This window comes from Thunnus thynnus, chromosome 19 (genome assembly GCF_963924715.1).
Source record: "Thunnus thynnus chromosome 19, fThuThy2.1, whole genome shotgun sequence".
NCBI classification, from domain to species: domain Eukaryota; kingdom Metazoa; phylum Chordata; class Actinopteri; order Scombriformes; family Scombridae; genus Thunnus; species Thunnus thynnus.
This window is the reverse complement of record NC_089535.1, coordinates 3,895,687-3,910,115: the sequence shown is the minus strand read 5'-3', so window position 1 is coordinate 3,910,115 and position 14,429 is coordinate 3,895,687. Positions and strand designations below refer to the sequence as shown.

The window sequence follows — 14,429 nt, the reverse complement described above, 5'->3', positions numbered from 1 at the left end:
TTATGGGCTAATATTCATAAACATAAACATTTCTGATAAGAATCCCTTAAATTTGATGAATAAAGAAAAAGATAAAACTCTCTTGTGGACAAACCAGATTATTATTTAATGATTTAATAATTTAGAAATGACCTAAAACATAATTTTGTAATTTCTGTATTGATATTTCTTGTTACTTATTGGCTGAAATACACACATAGTGTTATTTCCTCTACTTCAGATGGTACCGTTTGTGGTAATTATCAGTATAATTCACATTAGAATTAAAACATTGTGTAATTATTGATAATATGGATAAAACACTCGCTCATATTTCATAAAAAGCAGCTTCAGTTGGTAGAAAACTCAAAAGTGACAGCAGGCAACACGGAAAAAGGATTTTTATTCATGAACTGTTTGTACAAGCAGTCCAACACGCAACTTCCTACCTGTCTCCAAAACAAAACAAAACAAAAAAAGTCATTGAAATAAAATAAATTTAATAATAATCATTGAATAATATTATCAATTATATATCAGTATTATCATAACCTTAATGGCAATAATAACCCAAAGCCAGTAGTATTTGTGTTTGTTTGTGGCATATGAAAAAAAAAACCAAAACAAGGATTCTGATGGGTGTAAACCGGAGGATTTTCTACAGCGAGCTCTCGGCTGAGCGCTCAAACACGTGGAGGAGAGACGGAGCGAGATCGCTCCCCAGACACGCAATAAATATGAAAGAGCAGGAGTCCGGTATTCAAACAAAAATAATCATCTGGAACTCGCAGGTACAATATCTAAAGTCTTTATGTGCAAGATTCGAGCTGAAGTCTTCACCACAAACAATTATACTCACATCAAAACCCCCCCCGACCTCCCCCGAAACAATTTCATTTTGTTTTCTACATTAAATCTTTTAAATAAACCTAGAGCATTTTGTCATTTCATATACACATATATTTATATATACTTTGATTTTTTTTCCTATATGCCATCCTTTTAAATTGTCTTGTGTGTTGAGCGTGTTTGAGCAGAGAATCTGTGTGTGACAAAAAAAAAAACAAAAACAAAAAAAATAGTCCACTGAACGAACATACAAAGCGATTAATGAAGCGCACGTATGCTCACACGCTCACATGACATACATACAGTGTGAAAGAAACCTTTTAGGAGCGAGCAGAGCGAGCTGGATGTGTGTGTATATGTGTTGTGTGTTTGTGTGTGTGTATGTATGTGTATGTGTGTGTGTGTGTGTGTGTGTGTGTGTCGATAGTCCTGATGGCAACATGGTGGAAAGCCAGAGCCGCCGTACACACACACACACACTTATTTCTTCTCTGGGAAACAAACAAACAAACAAAAAAACAAAACAAAACAAAAGGTTTGGTCACAGTTTTGTACCCTTCAAACACTCCAACAAAACCTCCACCGTTAAGTTCATGTGTGTGCGCTGAACTCTTGTTGTTGTTGTTGTTGTTGTTGTTGTTGTTGTTTTCGTGGCTGCTGCCGAGTCCGTGGTGAGAAGGGTCAAAAGTTCAGAAAGGAGGCTTCCCATTGGTTCCCACTCAATCAGCAACAGTTATTTGGCACATTTAACAACTATTAAGTAACACATTGGGCTAAAAAGGTGCAACAACGTAAAATTTCAATGAAAACAATAAAAACCATTTTGGTTTATAAAAATAAAAGACACCTTGAAAAGGTGACAAAATTTCTCTATAAGACGATAATTTCTCCCCCTGACTGGTAAAGGCTACAAAAGAAAAAAAAAAAAAAAAATCACAATGCACCCCTAATCAACCCTTTTCCTACTGTAGGTCACACATAACAGCTCTGGAAATGCATGGACATCACAGACGAGAGGACACTGTACTGCATGAGAAATTAAAAACCCTGAAATTTATGAATGTATCCAACAATAAATCCTTTCTGGCGCTGCTCTGCTGCGTGCTCTTTTTAAAAAAACACAGCGGCTGTTTCTGCCCCGTCCCGCGCTACAAAACTTCCCCCGACGCCGGCGAGTAAAAAAAAAACATTTCACCTCATCTGAACTGTGTCACGTTCAAGAAAAACAAACAAAAATAAATCATTAAATCGTAATTGGAAAAAAATCCACCCTGAAACACTCGAAACGGGAGACGAAGCAACGCTGCTGATGTGTTGAGACACGACGTCACGCTAACATGCTAACACGCTAACACGACATCATGTCTGCTGTGATCAAAGAGCCGAAAATCTACGTAAGATGAGCCGATAGAAGTTTAACTGTTCCAAAAGTAAGTGAGCTCCAATTTAAAAATCACACTGACATCTGTAATAACAAAAATTACTAAAAAGTGTGGTCGATGTACAGTTGGTAGAATTTAAGAAACATTTTAATAGTTTTGTTTTTATCAGCTATAAACCGTTAGACATTGTAGGAAAATGACTGCAGGGTCGACAGTACTGAGCAAAAAGAATTTAAGATGCAGTCATCTCATTAAAATCTTAATATATTAGTGGTAATAAGAATTTTCACCACAAATTGATGAATATTCCAGCCAGTCTATTGTTAATAAAAGACACTAATTGAAAGGCTGGACTTGATGATGCAGAATAAAAAATGTTTGTGTTTTTTGCAGTCGTATCAGCTGCTGTAGTCGACCCTCACCTGCAACGTTTTGATCCTTTTTCTGCTATTAAACATTAACTGTGTTAAAAGGCTGATTTATACATTTATGGTACATTTAATGGGAGCTGCAGTAACACATTTTATCGTCTAGTGCTGTAATAAAGTAGTTTACAACGTTTTTGGTCATCTACTGTATGTCTCCATGAACTGACTGTAAACAGGATGTTATTTAACTCTAATAATTACATAAAGGTGACGACTGTTACAAACTAGATACAGTAAGTTGAGCTACAACAACTCTAGATTTAGATTTATTTATCTTTAAGCTTGCTAACTACTTTAGCAGCAGGTGGTGTTTACTGTATATTAATTATTGAAGTTATTTTATTCCTAAACACAAATATGGATTTGTTATTTTTAAACCAAACTATAATTTCTATTTTTTTTTTTTTAATTTAATTGTTTGCAAATGAGCTGAGCTGCTCCACAGTCTAACTAGTCCACCTGCAGAACTAAACGCTGCTTCTACGTCAGAATAACGACAGGAAACCATGAAAAGTTTTTCACAATAAGTTCGTATAATACAGTTCGTTGGACCAAAAGACCCAGAATGCATTGCTCACCATAAAGATGTATTTCAAATTAAGAGTTTACAACTTGTTTTATCCTGGAAAAATCTCTTTAACTGTTAACTATTGCTCTCTCTACTTGGAGGTGTCATGAGGCATTCTGGGAAACGTAGGACAACTCGTTACAGAACTACGAGCGCTGCTTCACATTTCCTTCCCTTCAAAAATAACACCTGCGACGCCTCAAACAGCTTCAGTAACACCTCCGTTTGTTGTGTTTGAGGGTGGATTTTTTCCCTTAATTAGCTTCAGCTTCTTCCTCCTCTTCCTCATCCTCATCCTCTCCCCCTCCCCCGCTGCACTCACACGTCCCACCAACAGCTGACTGAAATTATAAAAAGGATTGATTGATTTGATTGATGGATTGTTGTCTCTTCTTCTACGCGTCTTTTGTCTCACAACAAACATACGAAACACAGAGCGCCACTTTTCTTTTTCTCGCTCCTTCGCCTCCGCGTATTCAAAAACTGACACAGTCCGGCTGAGGTACGCCGCCGCTCGCAAAATATCGCGAGTGTGATTGAAAGCTGTCAGACTCCCGCGCCCACCCCGGCAGGAAACGAGCCACCTCTTCCCCCCCCCCCTTCCTCCTCCTCCTCCTACTCTTCTTCTTCTTCTCCTCCTGAAAGCCCTGACAAACTGACAGATTCACAAACAGGCAGACAGAGAAGTCCCCGACGATGCAAACACGTTGGACTAAAACACTGGAGATGCACAGAGAAGAAGAAGGGTTGCTTATATACACTCAGAGTCACTCTGTCACCCTCCTCCTCCTCCTCCTCCTCATCCTCCTTCCAGCCACATCTCTCTCTCCTTTTTTTTCTTTCTGCAAGTGTAGCCTTCATACACAATAGTTACACCGTTGTCCATGGTTACCGATCCCCCCAGGTAGACCAGTCTTCAGGGTTCCCATAGCAACCGGCTGCTGTTTTGTCAGCCAATGGAATCTCAGTCTCTATGGTAACTAGGCTGTACAAGAGCCAATCTGATAAGAGTCTGTGGTCCTTGTACTTCCGGTTTTTTTTCCCACCCGTGCTGGAATGATGAGGCGCTGCCTCCTCCTCCTCCTCCGCCGCCGCCGCTGCTGGCGATTTCTGCCACCAAGCAGCTTCCTCCTGGGTGCTCAGATGACTCAAGTAAATATTGATGTTGGCACTTTACGCACTTCAGTAACAGAGGGAGGAGCAGTAAGAGGGGAGGAGGAGGAGGAAGAGGAAGAGGAGGTGGTGGTGAGGGGAGGAGGAGGAGAACCAGTCGAGCAGCCTTTTTTTTTGTTGTTGTTGTTTTTTTTTTGTTTTTTTTCTCCTCTCGTAGAAATACATTCCCCGCTGAAGCATCCGCAACGCTTCAGAGGGAGAGAGTCAAGAGACGAGAAGAGGAATGCCGACAATAAAGATCTGTGGCGGAGTCCGTCAGAGGGAGAGAAAGGAGGAGGGAGGAGGAGGAGGAGGAAGGGGAGGAGGGTCCTCCCGGTTTCACCTGGTCTGAAGCTTACAGAGCGAGGTGATGGGAGGAGGAAGAGGAGGAGGAAGGAGGAAGGAGGAGGGGAGATAAAAAGAGAAAGACGGGGACGAGAGAGAAGATCGGGCGTCACATTCATGCAGTTTCTTCACATGCTGAGTCCACCCGAATGTTTCTCTCCTCATCGTCCGTTCTTCCTCTCGGTGACTGGCAAGGTCCCATGGCAGAAAAACAAAACAAAAAAACTATATCGCGCTTATGATTGGTCATAATGTGTGTGTGTGTGTGTGTTTGTGTGTGTGTGTGTGTGTGTGTGTGTGTGTGTGTGTGTGTGTGTGTGTGTGTGTGTGTGTGTGGGCTGGTGGTCCGTACACACTGCGTGGCGTGGCGGGCGGTGGGGGCTGATGATGATGAGGGAGGAGGAGGAGGAGGAGGGGGGGGTGCAGTGTGTGTTTATATGTCAATGTGTGTATATGTGTGTGTAGGAGAGCACATGTGTGTGTGTGTGTGTGTATATGCGGTATATGTGTGTGTGTGTGTGTATTCACAGGCCATTGCTATTGCGGTGTGTGAGGGGAGGTTTGGAGAGCTCCACCACTCCGGCCCGGCCTTTCCCGATGACTTTGGGGGCGCGGCGCAGCAGCTTCTGGGCTTCTGTGAACGCTTCGGTCAGCTCTTTCTTCCACTGCACGAACTCTGGATCGCTCTGCACGCATGCACACACACACACACACATACACACGCACACACATACACACGCACACACATGCAAAATAAATAAAAGGGATCAGCTCTTTGTCTTTATCTCGTGGACAGAATTCAGGAGGGGAAAAGGCCGAGTTTTACCTCGCACTGCAGCACAAACTGCTTCCCTCCTTTGATGCGCAGCAGGATGCACTTCTTGTCTTTAATCTGCGTTTCTTCCACCGTCACGATCTGCTCCATCGTCAGCAGGTTTTGCTGTGAATAAAAGTGTCCAGAAAGAGAAGCAGCGAGTTACATTCAACACTTTTAGATTGTTATTTAATACCAGTTTCACCATCACGGACCATTAAGACTCCTCTGATCCCTTCAACACATTCACAGCTAACTGGTCTTTGATGCTGCTGCTATATGTTTATGTTGTTGTTTGTTTTACTTTATTTCTTTACTCTGTTGCACATGGAGCTGTGAGAAACAGTCTAGAAGATACGGCCTACGATGTATAACAATAATTCCTAACGATATCATTTAATTAACTCAACCTGGACCCAGATAAGTGGCAGAAGAAGGATGACAGGAGGATTAATTCATGTGAGTTTTATCTAAAATCTTTGTCCACAGAGAGAAGATGAGCTTCTCGTAGTTGCCGTGGTGACATGTCGCTGCAGGTCTGATGGTTCAGACTCAAACATCTTCCTGCACGACAATCTACCGTCTGACTGTAGATGTAAACGTCTCCCGACGGCCACAAACACAAACATTTCATCACTAACATCGTTGTCTACAGCAGGAACAAGAAAACACTCAGGATGTTTGAAAGGTAAATTCAGGGTCCTGCTGGTCTAACTGGTGAAACTCAGACCACATAACAGCAAACATCCACAACACTAACCCTCTCTCTCTCTCTCTACACTTCCTGTCTGTCACATAAAGACAAAAACCCTGAAAAATAACACATGAACGCAAATAATCTTGCTTTTATTTTGAAAAGCTTACTTTATTAACTTCTCCTTGACATTGTGTGTGATGTGTTGTTGTGTGTATTTTGTATTATGTGTGTTTTTTTTTGCTTTGTACTGTTTGTTATTGTGCTGTTGTATGTTTTAATTGTGAGCTGCAGATGATTATTAGCTTTAAGCTAACTCTGGTGCAGTACATCACACGGTAACATTTATGTTTAACACTGTACATGATCCCAATAAATACATCAATAAATACATTTAAACATTTTTTTTAATACCTTCTAAAGGAGCAAATACCAGAAAGCAGATAAAGGTGAACTAAGCCTCAGCTGAGACACTATCAGGGTGCAAATAGCTGGTGAATGTTCATATTTTACCAGCATTCGGCTAGCAGCTGGTGCTAATTTTGTGCACTATCATCCAAAAGTTGACTTGAATCCACTGAACAGTTGCACTATCAAATACATTTCTGTTGAAACTCATCATAAAGTCTGATCTAAAGTTATGTTGCCTTCAAGCACCTACGAGCCTTGTCGAGGTTCCTGCTCTCATTTGTACGCTGTGTTTGACTAACATGTCTGTAAATTAATAAATAAACAGTAAATGTAAAGTTACAAACTGGATTTTAAAGACTTGTGACTTGCCCCCAAAAAAGACGTGAAAGCAGCTGTGAGTTCCTGCACCTGAACGCCTCTCAGGTTGATTCCTGCTGTTCGTCTACTAGCAGCATTATAACGACATTACAGCGTGTTAGAAACCATTAACTTAATGTTTATATGCTGCACTTCAGTCTGCAGCTCGATGGTTTCATTCAACAGACGATTAATCAGAAACTATTTTACTTCTCATATGTGAAATGATGGATTTGATGTTTTTATATGTCTGAATGTCTTGTGCTTCACTTCTGTCCTTACACTTAACATTTTGAGTGTATAAGTGTGTTCACACTGAGAAGTATGGGAAAATGGAGTGCACTGATGGTGCACTCAAAACGGTCAAAAAGTTGAGTGTGGAACTATGGAAACTTCTCGCCCTCAACGGTCGCCATCTTGGCTACGTAGCGGAAGGGGAGGGACCACTTTACATGTGTTTTTTAGCACTAAGCACCACTATACTGTTGTTGGATATTAGCCGTCAGTATGTTTTTTGGGTTAATTTAGCAGTTTGTAATGATTTGGTAGCGCGAACGATAACGCAAATGCTAACGCTAGCTAATGCTAACGCTAGCTAATGCTAACGCTAGCTAATGCTAATTTGCGATTGTCATTTCTGGTAAGTGCACAACGGCCGTGTTTGATTTGAGACGACACTACCTTGTAGAAATTCATGCACTTGCCCCCAAAAAAAGACGTGAAAGCAGCTGTGAGTTCCTGCACCTGAACGCCTCTCAGGTTGGTTCCTGCTGTTCGTCTACTAGCAGCAGCAGGAAGTGTGAGGAAGGTTTACGGACACAGATGCACTACTGACTGTGAAGCGGGGAGGTGGACTACAGCTCTATGAGGACTCTCTGAGTTCTATGAGTGTTAACAACTCACCACAACATCTCTGCATCTCTGCTTTTTAAAATGTTTTAGCCACTTGTCCTTCAGTGTGGAGTCGGGACAGACAGACAAGACAGACAAACAGACAAACGTTCATACGCGGACAAACAGCAGCAGAGCGCCGTCGCTTCAGGACAGGATGGACATAGATAGACAGGACGGACATGTAAACGTGGACATGATGAAAGTGATGAAAGGAGCGCGGCCGGGAGGTGAACTCACCCGTGACTCGCCCTCGCCCCTCCACTCCACACGGTTGGGGAAGAGATAGAAGTATCGACGCTGCCACTGAGTCAGGAACGGGTTCCCCAGCTTCAACATGTAGCCGTGCATTATACAGTCCTTCCCCAACGCGTAGTCTGCACAAAGACACACACAAAGGTGAGCGCTGGATTCTGACATGTTTCCTGGATTTTCAAATTAAAAGTAGCGGTAGTATTACCTTCTTCATGGCCGAGCTGCTTGTTCTTGGCCCTCTTGCGAGCTTCGTTCTTGTCCGTGTCTGAGTTGACGGCTTCGTAGACTGTCTCCGCGACCTCCTGCTGCCAGCGCTCTGATATCACCAGAGGAAAGTTCTTGTACAGCTCCTGGTCGCTGTCCAGCAACTACACACAGACAAGACAGACAGGAGGAGAGGAAGAAACGGGTTTAGCAACGACTGACAGAACAGAAAACATCCCTGTTAGTGGTGCAGTTACACTAGAAAAGTCAAGTCAAGCTCTTTAAACAATAAATAAGAACAAACATGCAGACACTCGTCTGAGATAAACAAATACCAGCAAATTAGTAAAAACAATGACGTGTTCTGCGATCACGTTTGAAGGGGTTGAAGCATTTTTTTCTTTCCTCCATTTCCGGTTTCTCTCTTAACTTCTGGCTTTAATAAATACAAATCAGAAGCTTCGGTCTGGCTCTTCCTTTCTCAAAGTTGGGAACACACATCCACGTTATTTTAAGGAGGTCATGTGACCTGAGATTACCACCATCCAGCATGGACATCAGGTTAAAAAGACAACTGTTGGAGCAAAGTTATATTCAGCGTTTACTAGCATAAAACTAGCTTAAAACTAGCTTAAAACTAGCTTAAGGTCACTTCAAGGGTCTAATCAGTCTGATGATGCAGATTATTAAACTACCATCACTAAACCTGCTGATTTACCAACAGAAATTGCAACTTTTCACCCAAATATGTCGTATATATATAGTTGTCTTATATTCAAAGACCAGACAGTTACATGTTCAGGAGATCAGATTTTTTTTTTGAGTATCGCTGTGGCACCTGCTCGTACAGAGAGTGATGCATTATGGGTTGTTTGTAGCCTTAATGTTGCTAAGCTAATGAGTTGTTTATCGTTTATGTTTGGTTGGATCAGTTTAACGTGTTTTTCATGACGAGTGAAAAACGTTAGCGAGGACGAAGGACCGTTAGCGAGGATGAGGAGATGTTAGCGAGGATGAGGAGCTAGTGAGGATGAGGAGGAGATATTAGTGAGGAAGAGGGGCCGTTAGTGAGGATGAGGAGCTGTTAGTGAGGAAGAGGAGCTCAGACAGACTGAAACATGTGAGTGTTACATCTTCATAAAGTGTTTTTCCAGAAACAGCTGTTGGAAAATCTTAAAATCTATTTCTGTTATTGATGATTATTGAATGATCAGTTTGTTACACAATAATCAGGACAGATCATAGAAAACTAAACTGTGCAGCATCATTAGTGACTTAAACTGTCACTCAGACAACTTTTGTCCTGATATATTATTAGAATCAGGTTATTAAACACAAACTGTGAGCAGCAACCATGACGTTAAAACAGTCAAATGCTGCTGTGAGGTAGAAACGATCTAATTAGTGCCGCTGATGCAAAACTTTACTAAAACTTTGATCTTAAAGACAGAATTTATATCTCAGCTGCCAGTTTATTGGGTCGACTAACGATGACTAATAAAAGTCATATTAAAATAAAAGTATTTAAAGTGTTAATGGTCGTTTCTAAATAAGACACAGATACCGCAGTAATCTTTACTGTCTCTTTAAGAAAACTCCCTGCTGACTTTTCTATCTTGTTCTTGTTTGTTGACGTTCAGACAGAACGAGTCATTTAGTGCTGACTGGGTGATCGTCAGGAGACTGGGAGCTCTGGTTATTTAGATGATGGCTGCTGAGTTAACAACCAGCGAGCGCCGTCAGGGGAAACGTAAAGAAAACGCTTTTTTTTGTGTCTTTTATGTCTCTGCAGCCGAGTGTCAGAGGATGAGTTAGTGTTACTGCAGCCGCATTAATGTTAATGAGGCAGGAAGCTGCTGGTTCAGGGAAAAAAACAATAAACAAGAGGAAAACAACAACTATAAGCTTTATAACTATCCCTGCAGCTTCCTACGGCGGTGATTCAGGAACGTAAGTACATCCTCTCCGTGGTCGGTCAGAGTGGTCGGTCCCTTCGCTTCGCTCTAAGAGACGTCCGCGACCTTTGATGCACTGATGCAAGAAAACTAAGAGAATAACTGAAAGCTCACAGAGAGACATGAAGACTTGTTCTGTGAGTTAGAAGACACAAATTCAAAGTGATGGAGGCCAAAAAATGCATTTAAAAGTCTGTGTGAAGCTTCTATTCAGCTTCAGCAGTCTGAGTTATTCATATCAAGTGGATATCTGACACATTTACAGTCTTTGTGTTTCCCTGTTGAGCTGCAGTGGAAGTATAGTAACAAAAAGAGGAACTTTGGCACTGAAAAGACTGTAAGGTTGAAAGATATCTACTTGATTTGACTCATTTGGACGCTGAAGCTTCATATTAGCTTCAGATAAACTTTTAAATACATTTTTTGCAAGCTAACAGCAACATATCGGCCTGTTTTGGGGAACTGATGAGACAAACATAAAAAAAATAAAAGCATCAGGAGATCAAGACTCTATAATAGCTCGTCAGATGTGCTGCTGTTCATCTTTCACACCTGTTTTAACACCAGATTTGTTTACATTTAGTTTCTGCTGAATCATCTATTAGCAGCTCCTGTTTGCAGACATTTATCACTAGATTCAGAGGATTAATGGAGGTTTATTAGTGATGACATCATAGATAATGACTCCTCAGGAAGTGTCAGTCAGATTGAGTGATATTAATATGATGATATGAGTCGTTTCTTGTATTCTAGTGATAGTTTCCTGTCGTCTTGGTTAGCGATGTGACTGCTGTTTCTCTCTGGAAGTTGATGTTTCATGTGTGTTCAAAGTGTTGCATATATACAGAAGTTTAAAAAAAAAAGAAAGTTGTGGAACTCTTGAGGATGAGCTCTGCATATAAATTCACCTCTAAACTATTTCTTCTCTGTTTTGAAGCATTTTATTTCTCCATGAATAAGCTACAATGACGCTGTGTTTTGGAAAGCTTTCCTGCGCGTACATCCTTGGCTTGTTCATAAACAGGAAACCCGTCTATTGAGTAAAAAATTTGCTGAGAAGGCCACAGGACACATCTGCGTACGGCGTTGGGGATACGCTGATACTGAACGGTCTGTGATGTCAGTGAGTGAGCGTGAGTGTGTGTTTTTACCTTGATGCCCTTGGTGTCCTCCTCGTCAAAAGAGCCGATGTCAAAAGCGTCTGCGGCGTTGACTTCTCCCCGGGGAGGGATTAAAGGAGGAGAGTACTGCAGACGGAGAGAGAGAGAGAACACAGAGAGGTGTTTTTTTCAGATGAAGGAGAAACAAAAAGTCGACAGTCCCGCAGCGTTTCCTCCCACAAGTGATGGGGTAACCATAGCAACTGTAGTGGACTAATGACAAGCCGTCCAGTGTCGCTTTAACGATTTGACCTCGTCTGCTGCAACAATAAGCCCAGCGATAATTATATTAGTTTAAAATACAACATGTTTACTTACATTCAATACTGTTCAATTAACATGTGAGCACAAGCTACTGTATGTATATAAACTAACTTAACACACTCATTTCACACATTTGCACTATTTGTATCCTATGTGTTGTTTTTATATGTATCTTATAGTCAAATGTTTGTTTTTCTCACTTGCAACTAGTGCAGAAAGCTGCTGCTCAGCTAATAACTGCTGCAAGGAAGAGAGACGGCATCACACCTGTACTGGTGTCCCTGCACTGGTTACCAGTTAAGTATGGGTAAGTTTTTAAGGCTCTACACAGCCTGGTGCCCCCCAGTACATCTCCTCTGCCTCCTTCACAACACCAGATCTCTCAGATCTCTCAGACCAGCTGCTCCTCGCTGTCCCTCCATCGAGGCTGAGGGGTGACCGTGAGTTTGCCGAAGACTCACATGTTCTTTCGGGCCGTCGAGTGTTGTTAAAGCCCTGTGTTTGGTCAACTGAGGTTGTTTTTACATGTGCTTCATAAATTAACTTGATTTGATTTGTAATGAGCTGCTATGTACATACTGGTCCAATAAAGCTGATTCTGATTTCTAAGACATGTCTGATACACATAGTTTTATGTTAAAGCGGTAATAACTAATAACATGAAACAGAGGCTGCAGAGATACCAGGTGAAGACCAGCTGGACTGTGATTGGTCAGCTTGTGAGATAGAACTGAAGTGAATGACAGAATCGTCCTGCAGTCAGTGATGACGTGAAGCCGAGCAGATGTTACCTGGATGTAACTGCAGGTCTATGAGTGTGTGTGTGTAGCTCACAGTCACATCTACGATACACCAGTGTGGTGATACACTGACATCCAACTACAGTTAACCCCTGACGTCAACTATAAATGCAGCTTCAGAGCAGGTTTAGAGAGTCTGCAAAGCTTCACCGAGTGATGTTAATATGTAAATAAATGGAAACCAACAGCTGCTTGGAACAAAAACTGCAGAACGTCAAGGGACGTTTACACAGAACTTCTCTTTGTAGACCGAAACCATGATCACTGTTATTATTGGAGCTGTTTTAAACTAATTTACAGGACCGAACCCTTCATGATGAAGCAACATGTTCATCCAGAGCAGCCGTGTGACTCACTGATGTGTTTTTAATAGTTTCTGGACGACAACGGAGGAATATCAGGCTTTAGATACACACACGATACATGTTAGTAGATCAGTTCAATGAGATTTGTTTAAAAGAAGAAGCTACATCCTTAAAATAAATAGTTAATAGCAGCTCGATTATACTGCAATCAGTGTGTTAGTTATTGATGGACGAGAGAAATGTGATCATCCTGCAGCACAAAGAACAAAAAAGCTCACCTTCTGCAGATAAACCTGCTGCCAGTCAATGCCTTTGAAAAACTGATGCTCCTTCACCTCCGGGGCTCTGTGTGACAGACAGAGAGAGAGAAGAAGAAGAAGAAGGAGAAGAAGAGGGCAGAGGGAGGTGGTGTTAGTCCTCATGTGGCCACTGGGTGGCAGTGTTTGCCACATTACTTCCCTCTTCAGACAAACACAGTCATAATCCTGCTATTTAACCAAATACCCAGAGCAGACATGGATCCATCACTCTGGTTTAGCTGTAAGCTGATGTGAAACGACAGCGCTGATGAAATTAGTTATGAACTGGGCTCCTATCGGATCCACTGCGTGTCCGTCTCTATCCGTCTTTCACTCAGGCCCGCAAATTATACCACCCAGTGTTTCCAAAGCCTTAATGAGGCACGTCCAGCCAAATCCGTCTGACTGGTGAATTAATTTTGCACGCCTGTAGACATGACGGCTGATGTTTTTCTGTGTGTGTGTGTGTGTGTCGTACCCTCTGCCCTGGCATCCCAGCCTCTTGGAAACATCTCTCTGCAGAAGCCCCTCCAGCAGATCTTTGAGCTCAGCGGTGAAGGAGTCTGGCAGCTCCACATTCTGCCAGAGAAACAAAAGAAGAAGAAGAAGAAGAAGAAGACAGAGGGGGGTTGTATGAAAATAGATTGACGTCAGTCGCAACCGTTACTGTGGTACAAGTCGGCCTCTGCCCTTTCATTTCTTTTTTTTTTTTACTGCTCGGGCTGCTCGGCGGAGACGTTTCAGAGGAGCAGAAGTGCCATCTAGCAGGATCTGTTCCATCATCGTCTCTTCCTGTCTCAGCCTGCTGTCTGCTCACATCGTGTTTATGTAATGAGACCATTCATCATGTTTAATAAACACTAAGACATATAGAGCTGTATTTTTAGCCTGAATCGCAGCCTTTTAGCCCTCTCTCTCTCTCTCGCTCGCTCTCACACACACACACACACACACACACATAAACGCAGATGATGAGGATTATAAGGGATGAAACAGATTAAGTAGCTGGATTAAAATCCTAATCTGGATTTATTGTGATATAGAAGATCATGCTTTCTCTGTTTAGAGGTCCTCCAAACAGTGCAACGTGTGCTTGTGAGTGTGTGTGTGTGTGTGTCTCATTCGCTTCGTGTCCTGACAAAACACATAAACGGACACGGCGGTTTGGACGCGTTCCACTCTGATGGACGGACGCCGCCGCTGCTGCCACTGCTGCCACTGCTGCTGCTGGCGAGCGACAGCGAAGAGGAGCGGAGCGAAGTGGAAACTCACTTTGGGGAGTTTGTCATTTGTAAAACTCGGAAACACAACGTGTCG

At 42.2% G+C, this 14,429-nt stretch overlaps 1 protein-coding gene across 1 annotated transcript in view; it reads right to left on the bottom strand.

Annotated features, from left to right (window-relative positions):
* Nucleotides 1-362: 362 nt before the first annotated feature.
* Nucleotides 363-14,429, bottom strand: part of grk3 (G protein-coupled receptor kinase 3) — a 73,816-nt gene continuing 59,749 nt past the window's right edge. Inside the window, exons 15-21 of the mRNA XM_067573461.1 lie at nt 13,591-13,691; nt 13,092-13,158; nt 11,436-11,531; nt 8,331-8,493; nt 8,111-8,247; nt 5,530-5,643; nt 363-5,389 (exon numbers count right to left, since the gene is read on the bottom strand). Of these exons, the coding sequence (XP_067429562.1) occupies nt 5,228-5,389; nt 5,530-5,643; nt 8,111-8,247; nt 8,331-8,493; nt 11,436-11,531; nt 13,092-13,158; nt 13,591-13,691 (840 nt within the window). The 3' untranslated portion in view covers nt 363-5,227. The remainder of the gene's footprint in view (nt 5,390-5,529; nt 5,644-8,110; nt 8,248-8,330; nt 8,494-11,435; nt 11,532-13,091; nt 13,159-13,590; nt 13,692-14,429) is intronic.